The sequence below is a fragment of the Pempheris klunzingeri genome, chromosome 14, assembly GCF_042242105.1.
Source record: "Pempheris klunzingeri isolate RE-2024b chromosome 14, fPemKlu1.hap1, whole genome shotgun sequence".
In the NCBI taxonomy this organism is placed as follows: Eukaryota; Metazoa; Chordata; class Actinopteri; order Acropomatiformes; family Pempheridae; genus Pempheris; species Pempheris klunzingeri.
The window spans coordinates 17,468,585-17,479,062 of record NC_092025.1 but is presented as its reverse complement, the minus strand read 5'-3'; the positions used below and the strand labels follow the sequence as shown (position 1 = coordinate 17,479,062).

Sequence of the window (10,478 nt, the reverse complement as noted above, 5' to 3'; positions counted from 1 at the left end):
TTTAGTACCTTAATGACTTAAAATATTTTAGGTGTTTAGATTCTGCCGATGCTGAAAGACTGTCATACTGTTAGTACTGTAATGTGTACTGTATACAGTATTATGGTACAAACGAATAACAAAGGAAACATCTGAAACAAGCTCACTAAGGTACTTTTCCTTGAATACAATTCTTGGGTTTGAAGTTATAGTAAGTGGTTGTAGTGTTGTTAGTAGTGTGTATTGTGCTGACCTGAGATGGTTGACTTTCGGGCCGATACAGAGGCATCACTGACCTCTGACCCTGTGTGTGTGCGTGTGTTTAAAAAGGTGGTGTACATTAAGCTGTATTTAGCTGATCATTGGTACAAGAAATTGTTATACTGTTGCTGACACATTACAGCAAATACATGCTGCAAAAGAATATCAACTACATTCATGATTATATGTTACATTTTGGCAAAACCAAAGAAATGTGCTTTGACAAACAGAGCAAAAAGAAATCAAAAGTGATCAAGTGACACCGTAAAACAGACTATTTACATCGTTTCACATCAGCCTTTGCATTCTCTTAATGTTACAATATAAATGATATTGAAAATGTCCTTTTTGTCTTCTCCAGTGAGCTCATAGGCGTTTATTTACAGGAATAATATATCCAATTGATGATTAATAATATACTATTTGATATATACATACTTAAATATGTTTTTGGGACATTATCCCAAATTTTGAGTTCAACTCATTATCTATAGAAAAATTTACAATGCCAATAATCAGTTTTCTGGTAGAACACAGAATCTATCTGGTTTTTACTTACAAAATCAATTTGTTTAAAAGAAGTGTATATTAAAAACAAGAACAATTAGATCATTTTGTTGACATAACCACCATCAAATATAAAAACGAAACAAAACATATCAATTTAGTAACTATGTGCAATTTTCAATACCTAAATCAACACAGGGTGAAAATGATTAATTTTGATGAATGACATGTAAACACCGACGAGATGGACGTCCAAGGTTCAAACTGAACTGGACTTTGTTGTAAGTTAGAACTATGCACATCTGTACGATGTTCACTTGAAGTTTCTATTTCAGTTGTTGGGCAGTTCTTGTAAAAATGCATCATTGTGCCATTCTTAAAACAGTCCTAACTGTTAAGTAAATGCTTGTTAGAAAAATGTAAATATTCTTAATGTCATCATCAATATTTGCAATAGAATACATACGTTTTTTTTTTTATAAACTGTAATAACAGACGTGTATGTATGCTCCTTTTGAAATCAATTGACTTGAAAACAGAAAACACTAATGAAAAGAAACACTTCAGCAAGAAAAGAGAAAGTGATCAAAAACAGAATATCAAGGTGCTACTGTACAGAGCATGCAGTGAGACGTAAAGGTATGCAGCTACATTTTAAATAAACAATTAAAATACTACGTTTCAGCGTTCCTCACACACCTTCACAATCAAAATGAATGACACACAAAGAGAAACGATCCCTTTTAAATAAGATATTTGTTGTTTTCCTTTAAACTCAAAAGAAGCACATGAGACAACGGAGACAAAGTCTCCACTTACTAGTTTTCATATGAGCGTGATTCTTGAAAGATATTTGGAGTTACCTTTTCTTCCTTCCCGCAGCAGCTTTTTATGGCGGCTGCTTCAACTTGAACTCAAAGAGACAGTTTGCATTTCACTCTTTCACTCGTGGTTTGGTGCTTTGTGTGTGTGTGTGGAGCAGAGGCCAGCGCACCAGAGTTCACGCATACGGACAGTGTGGCAAGCCTATGGGGAGGGGGGATATGATGCTCTTGTGTATTGCAGCCCTAGTTGTATTTTTACATTTGAACCTTGCTGAAGGCTAACGGAAAACAAAGTGTGATCATAGTCATACTAAAGAAGTTCCTCTTAAGACAGCCCCCATAAGCACCAGGTATTAGAAGAACTACGGTACAGCCTTTATGGCTTTTAGGAACTTGTGTGCAAAATCTTTTATAAAATCTACCTTTGTGTGTACATACGGTCAAAAGAACAGTATCATTAATAAATAATCTGTAATTATCTGTAATAGGTTCATTTTGGATACACGGCTACATCCTTTATGATCATCAACCCATTTTTCAATCTGGAAACAATACATGACTGAGAGGTTTTTAACCTATAGTAATTATAATAATCCGTTTTGGGAGGCAGATACAATATATAAACGTTTTGAAAATTAAAAGAAAGATCATCTGGATTAAAAAACAACAACAACAACAACTTATATTCGATGATTTTTGTGCTTTTTATGCATTTCTGCCTTTCTGTGGACCAGTGGAGTCCTTTTAGTTGTACTGTCTCTGTTCTTCCTGAAAGAATCTTAGTAGTATAAAGTGCCTTTTCAGCATTGGTGGATATCATTTTATTAATGTTGCAAATATATTTTCAGGAAAATGAGAATAGTGAGCTGAAAAGGAAATTTCTCAGCTCATATTATCCTTATAATAACTGCTTAACATGGGTGATATTTACATATACAGTATAAAAACTAAACTACTTCTTTTAAGATACAATCCTTCCCAAAGACACCCATACCATGTATTTATGCTTTGGGTCGAAATCCAACATTAGTTACTATATAATAGATAAATGTAGGCCAATTCGGCTGACTGACATATTTGATACTTTCTTCCTTACATATTTTTCTTATCTATTTCTACTCTTTTCTCTTTTTCAGCTATTTGACACAGTGGACAGAATACAAGCATCATACTCCACGTTTGTTGTATTAGCTTCTTTACATTATGCCATATTTAACCTTCAGCAGGCTTCTTGAGTGCAATCTGGATTAAAACCTGGAAAATCTGGCGCGATTTTAGTTGATATTACTTAATGCTGCCTCATCGAAATGGTTTATGAACAGGAAAGAATGTTCAGAAATAAATTGTATAGTTATATAGAGTATGATAAAGTAGAAAAAGGTTGATCTGTAATAGCTCTCGCATTACATGATATTGTAAATTGTCAACTTCAGGCCCATATAATATTAGTATGAAATAAATTCTAGTAACAGTACATTTTGTTTCTTTGACATAATCTTAGAAAACCCTGTTGACCTGAAACTTGCTTCAGCACTTTTTAAGTAGCGTCGTTGAAAGTAAATGGTCATTCAAATATGCCAACTTGTCGATTTAAATGTAACTGATATCGTATTTTGGCAATGGATTATGTATGCTGTAAATCTAACATGATAAAAACATAAAAAAAATGCAAACAAGATTTTCAAAAAATGGCAAGACACACAATTCACAAAATATGTAACTTTCTAAACAATTACTCAGGAACAGGCACCTTATATGTTTGTAATCTCTCTTCTATAAGGTTTTCATGTGTTAGCCAGCAAGTGTGGTAATCCAAGATATGATGAATCCAGTCCTGAATATAGTAATTCAGTCCAGTGTTACAAGATCACATAGAAAAATGAAACAAACAAGAAATGACAACATATTTTGCTGTTTGTTCTTGCCCTCATTGATGTCCTTTTTTTTTTTTTTTTTCTTAATTGACATAATAAAGCCAGTAAACAATGTTGAAGAAGGAAAAGACAGTTGGAAAGATCATCCTTGACCATTTGTCAATAGAGTTTACATCAGTCAAGTCTGGGATGGTGATCTTTAGCTGTGAAGCGCGCCTTCGTAGTCGGCTCTTCTTTTGAGTCATGTGGCACTCAAGGGTGTTTCGGCCAAAGTTGTGCCTGGCAAGCCCTGCCTTACGGTACTGTAGGGTCGAGCTGTCGTATGTCAGCATGGTGTTTCTGGGATCATTGAGGCCCAGAGCCAGCTCTGAAACACCCATGTCATTCTTGATGTCCAGGGTGCCCAAAAGGATGTTTTCATGTTGGTCCATCTGTCCAAGAGAAGACTTAAGTTTGTCTAATGTATATCAAAGCAACAGCATTTATTTACCTAATAAATCACATTTCACTAAACTTAATAACAATGTGAAGGTATTAGAATTATAATTTAAAAAAGTGGAGTCTAGTGGAGTCTATAAGCACGTATTCTTCAGAATATTTTAATTAAATATGGGAGGGATGATTATGTGTAATGTTCTCATTCCTAGTGAAGAACCTACAGAGAATTATCATTATCTATGGAGAATTTTAACATCTTTCAGCTCATTGCTTTGGCATTTTACCTTCTGAGCACCAAGCAGAAAGCAAACATTTTTTGCTTAATGAACATTATGGAGCATTTGGAAGCCAGAAACACCCATGGATGTGTAAACAGGCAAATGTTATCGACGTTATAAAATGATAATATATTAATGTTTACATCTTGTTCTGTTGCCCCCAAATCACCAAAAAACAAAGAAACAAAAAAACATCAATAATACTTGCTTGTATTAAAACTAACAAACAAACTACTAGTACTAGTACTTTATCATGTTAAAAGTTACTTAGCAATTAAACTCAACTTCAAAAAAATATGTTTTTGGCAGTACCTTGTTCTTTTGATCACCAAGTCCAATCGCTGCGTCATCCACAAAGATTGGTTCCCACATCGAGTCGTGACCATCGAGGTCCCTTTGTTTCATTCTTGCATACAGAGTGTCATCTCTGCCAACTACATTCCCCACCAACCACTGCAAGCAAAAAGAATCACCATGGTTACTTTGAGCAACAAAAAAAAAAGTAGTGGAAGGAGGTTTCATTTGTGTGGGCAGGTATAAGTTGGCAAGACTGAATGTTGATAATAATAATAATAATGAAATCCCTGTGTTCAGAAGTAACTGCAGAGGTATGTGGGCATGAACTGCAGTACAGTTTTTAGTGTCGCTTTTGAAATAAGCATTCCTGTTGTCAGAGATTTCAGAACACAAGCCTAATTGTGCTTTCCTCCTTTTGCTTTACTTGATGTTACAGGATACTAATGCAATTTCATGCTCGGTCCTAGAGAGTGTTTTAAATTCTACTGATGTCAGCATGTGCATGTGCAGCCATGTTATGATGGCCATTGTGCATCCCTTTTAGTAAAGTATGTCAGCTGGGAGCACAAACAGGGGGAAAGTGAACGCAACTATTTCTACCAAGACAAAGAGCCAAGTGGCTCAGAGACCTCATTTCCCTCTGTTTCAGCTGGCAACATGTCAGCTTGGATTTCAAACAGGGATAGTACAAGCTTATTAGGCTGGCTTTACTTGGCACAGTGAAGGCACGAAACATTAGGTCAACCCTCCATTTGAAGTGGTGACATTTCTTTTCTTTGCTAGCGATTATTCAGAGCTCTTTAGACAGCTTTATGAATAATTAAATTGAAATTTCATCGCAAAGAAGAGATGAGATCCTGCGAATCTAGAGCAAATAAAACTGCTTTCACTTGAAAATATAAGTTTATGTGAGCTCGTGAGTATGTGCTTAAATCCGCATACGTGGAGGCATTTTTCTGAAAAATAGTCTGAATCTGAGGAAAGTCAGTCCTTTTTCTAAATGGAACTCTAAATTGCAGCTCTACAGAGGCAAGCTGAGCTATTCTTTAACATGCCTTGTTTGGATCCATCCTCATCTTTTCGTTGTTGGCTGTCGCTATCTTCTCAGCTGCCTTTTTCTGCCGCTGAGGGCCCCGGCCAAAGAAGATGTAGTTCACCAGCGCATACTCCAGCAGAGCCAGGAAGACGAAGACGAAGCAGCCCATGAGGTACATGTCTATGGCCTTGACATAGGGGATTTTGGGGAGGGTTTCTCTCAGGTGGGTGTTGATAGTAGTCATGGTGAGCACCGTGGTAATACCTGGCGGAGAAGGACAGTACTCATTGTACTCATTTTGCACACGCACATTGTGTAGTGGTGTAAATCAAGGATGTTAGAACAAAAAAGAGTACACATCAGCACACACAATTATGCCACTTATATGTAATAACCACAAATATGTGAGGTGAGCACCCACAAATTAACTTCTTGCATCTTTATTAAATCAGTAGCGACAATCACTGAAAACCCATAGTTGCTGTGCTATTCTGACTGAATTTGAGTGTTAATCTTTTGACTGCAAGACATCTTTGTGATCAACTTGATACCATGTCTGCGCTTCATTAAGCCTGTCAGGATCAATGAAACCGAGGGGCTTACCCCTGTGACTTCCAACTATGCATTGGGAGACAAGCTAAGAGACGTGCACCTGAAGCGGCGCAGCGATTTGAAATTCAAATGTCAACCTTGGTCTTGTTCATTAGCGGAGAACTCCTACTGAGAAAAGTTGTAGACAGTTTTCGAAAGCCTCGCCTAGAGAGCTGTGGGGATAGTTGCTGTCAGATTGAGTGTGCATATCAATGTGTTGAGTTTGTGCTTATTATGAGTGAGACGCTTACTCTGGCTAGCAGTAATTTCATTTCAATATTTTTGACATTGTAGCAAAGCACTGGCTCTTGAATTTAGTGTGCGTACAATAGTGTATGACTATGGTATTATCTATATGCAGGAATTATAGATGGTATGAGAGGCCTGATTCTAAAGCTTAAACATGATTTTCCATGCATGATTAAATAATTGTGTTCTCAGCTCCTATAGTGCTCACAAATCCTCTCCCACGCACCTGTATATTCTACTTTAAAAGCACACACAACGTGATTATTTAAGGCAATTTCAAATGAGAGTCTCAGTAAACAATTACTAAATTATACAGCTGTCACAAAGCTGTCAGATGACCACTGCTCAAAATAGGATTCAGGCAATTTTCCCAAGCTGTTGCTGCAAAAGCTTAACAATAACAACAAAGGATTTCTGCAGCACAGAGGCCATGTGATTTAGCCATTACAGGTCCATTTTAATGCCTGAAACCAGGTCAGAGTGAAGTGGTTCCTGAATCTAGCGTTGATTGGGGGGTGACCGAACATTTCCCAACTCTGTTGACCTGCCTCCATTATGGAGCATTACCTTTTTTTTTTTCATTAAATCCCATGCATGCCTTCCCCCTCGGATCACTAAATGCAGCTCAGTCGTCAATCAGCGAAATTGCCTTGTCGACTAAAGCGAGGGACGGGTAGAAGGATGGATGAAGCTGGGTGGATGGAGTTGGGGCGAAAAGAAAGCAGGGAGCTTCCAATAAACACTGAGTAAGATAGAAGCTCAATACGAACCTCACAGGCTACATGGGGTTTACATAATAGAGGATGACGGAGGGAAATTGTGACTTACAGAAAAGCACAGAGGCTCTCGAAAACAGAGGGGAAACAAACCACTGCTTAATACGGCCGTGGGACACGGCGACATTTGTTGTGCTGGGACGGGTATTTGACCCTGTTAACACTGCACTGTGACTGTAAAGGAAACATAGTGCAGCTGTAGATCAGCAGAGGGCTATTCTGCTCTCTTTAATGAGACGATAAAGACAAAAAGCACAGTCGGGAATGAATGCATTTGAAAAGGGTGAGAATTTAAGATGAAACGTTTGAAGAACTATATAATATGGATTTCGTACAGTGAAAAGCTTTCAGAGCACAGAAAAGCGCATCCGTGATGATGAATATTGCTAAATAATAAGATAAGTAATTGCATTTTATACGGGACACAGGTCAAGCAGGTATTCTATAAACTCTTTTACTTTTGTTCATTCGTATTTAATCTTTAAAAGCTCAGATTTTTTTTGCCATACTTAAAGTAGAATATGTTGTAAATCAAATTTTTCCTGAACTTGTCACCCTCAATGTTTCCTGTCTCAATATGCCCTTCAAGTGAATGATGTGATTGTTATCAGGCGAAATGTACTATGTACTATGTACTATGTACTACTTTGCCTTGGTCAGTCTATTCAGTGCCAGTTCAATCTTCTTCTAATTTTTTTTCAGCGTGTCCAGCCTATCTGTCTAAATTTGTATTGCAGGCCTCACCCAAAGCCACTCTGGCAGCAGAGGCGTCATAGTTGATCCAGAAGGAGACCCAGGAGAGGATGGTGATAAGTATAGAAGGCATGTACGTCTGCAGGATGAAGTATCCAATGTTTCTCTTCAGCTTAAAACTCAGGGACAGACGAGGGTAAGCACCTGCAGAGAGGGGGCCGGGGAAGGAAAAAACGTAAGCAGAAACAGTGTTAGGTGATGCATTTTCACAATATTTGCCACAGCTGCCAGCTCTCCGGGACTTTATGTTTTCTGATTATGCTATTTTAAAGAGAACTCTCCCTTACAGTGTATATTTTAGGATGTCCTCAGACCTCAGCATAAGTTCAGACAACAAGTCCACCTACCAAAACAACAAGACAGGTAATTTGTCAGAAAACAGGGAAGGTTTCAGACACACGTTTGTACTTCTGCCTTTTTTACTGAATGTGCCCAACAAAAGTCATCAAAATGTTTTCTGGTAAGTTTTAAAAAGCATAGAAATTAACAATCCTGCACTGTAATCAAAAAAAATACGTAACACGATTTCCCCAGCCCTAAGGTGCTTCTGTTTACTTGTTTTGTTCAAATAAAAAGTAGAAAGAAATCCAATGAAAATCAGCAAATCCTCAGTGGATTAACTAATCAATTAATCGGCTACTTGCTTCAGCATCACAGTCCTGTCTAGTGAAAAGTGATAACACTAAGTTTATGAGGGTAACCTAAAATGTAGACTGCGCTCCCTCTGAGCTCTTTTGTCAACATTGGGCTTTCATACTGTAAATCATCACAACATATGGCAAGCAGTCTGAGTGTAGTCTCTCATCCCACGGTTGCATCCAAGCGTTCAATAAAAAGCCATATTTGTTGCCTCCGCTCAAGTGAATCGTCAGTGCTCTCCAGAATTATCCGTTTTCTACTGCTCGCGCAAGAGGTTTGATAGTTTGTCTGTTGAGGGTCCTTTTTTTTTTTTTTTTTTCTTCCTTTTTCTTATCTCCGCTGTGTTTGAAATAAGCCCACAGCAGGGTTTTGGTGAGGGCAAATTGTATCAGCACTTATAATTCCCTCCTTAGGGAACTGGCTGTTTTTTGGTTTGAGTTGCATTACAACTGAACGGGGTGAGGCACCACAACAAGAGCTAGAATAGACTTCTGTTTCTGCATAACTTTCCAATAAACTGCATATTGCAGAGGGACGAGGGAGGTATATTAAGTCTTTTTAATGTAAGCGCCAACAATCTATCAGCCTCAGCTCCTCTTGGATCTGCTATTTCAGTTCAACTAATATCAGCATGAGCCACCTCGAGAATCACTGAATTATTTCTTTATGAAGTGAGGACACAGCTTGGGTAGAAAATGACAGGACAGAGGTGCAACAGTGAATATTTATTATTCATAAGGACGACAATGACATTGCCTATCCTTGGAGTGAAACATGACACTTGTATTGGATAACTGCCCAGGCACTAGTGCTGATGTTTGCATTTTCAGACTGACCCCCGGGTCGGTCCCTCCGTATCGCAAGTTAAAAGGGAATCCCCCGTCTACTATATTTCTGTATAAAGTAATAAAATCAGGGACACTGCAGGGACACGCTTGAGTGAACATGCACGTTAACAGTCAGCAAACACACACACATGGATACAAACAGTGTGTATTCCTCAGGAAGCATTATGTTTTAATAGGGTCGCGTGGAATGTGTGACCCCTGCAGACAAAACGAGCCATCTCATTTGTTGGAGTCTCTCCATTCTTATCGCATTAGTGTTCTGCTCTTATTCAATACAGTACCCAGAAACTGTATTCAGCTGTGTCCCGCTTGCAGTTGCTTACTTGCATGACAAATTCATGAATATGAAAATGCAGAGGAGATGCATATTTCATTATATCAGACAGCATTCTTTTTGTTTATTGCTGTTAAATAAGTCATGGTGTCTTCCGTCTCACAAGCACTTTATTCGTAGGTCTTCATGTGCATTTGTAGATTTACATAACATTTTTTTTGCATTTCTGGAAATTAGGGGATAGTGGAAGCTGTTTTCATATCAATAAGTGCTTAAATTAGTCAATATTTATGAACTGCCATACTGCCCTCTTTGCAGCAGCACAATGATAATGAAATGAAGTAACCGTAAGAGACAGAAGATAAATAAAGAGCTTTTTTAATGGAAATTAAAGCAAAGTAATAATCGATAAGTATGTGCATGTGCACGTCTTAACCTAAATTTAACACATGTGCTTCAATACAATATCTATGTCAGGGCTGCTAATACTGGATTACTTTGTTGTACTGGTTTAGCTGTTTGTTTGCTCGACCCTGTACATCCTGTAGTTTGATTTCTTTTAAGGCCGATTGTGATTCGTGCACTTCAGCCCGTTTTGACAGCATTACCTGTGGAGAAGACGACATTCTTGGAGATGAGCTTATGATCCACAATGGAGAACTGGGGCAGTTCAATCTTGTCCACCCCCGTCACAGCATTGTCTCCTCCTCGCCAGTAGAACTCAATGTCATCTGTGGTGTAACCATCTGAGATAGGGTAGGAGAACAGGAATTACTGAGGATTGTTAATGGTCTATATATATGTTCATCATCATGTCCCATCAGTCCAGTTAATTAATCACTTGGCACTTGATT

The 10,478-nt window shown here is 38.0% G+C and overlaps 1 protein-coding gene across 1 annotated transcript in view; it reads right to left on the bottom strand.

Annotated features, from left to right (window-relative positions):
• Positions 1-3,528: 3,528 nt before the first annotated feature.
• LOC139212868 (gamma-aminobutyric acid receptor subunit beta-2-like) overlaps positions 3,529-10,478 on the bottom strand; it is a 49,938-nt gene continuing 42,988 nt past the window's right edge. Inside the window, 5 exon segments of the mRNA XM_070843425.1 lie at positions 3,529-3,876; positions 4,474-4,614; positions 5,514-5,758; positions 7,855-8,007; positions 10,233-10,370. Of these exon segments, the coding sequence (XP_070699526.1) occupies positions 3,529-3,876; positions 4,474-4,614; positions 5,514-5,758; positions 7,855-8,007; positions 10,233-10,370 (1,025 nt within the window).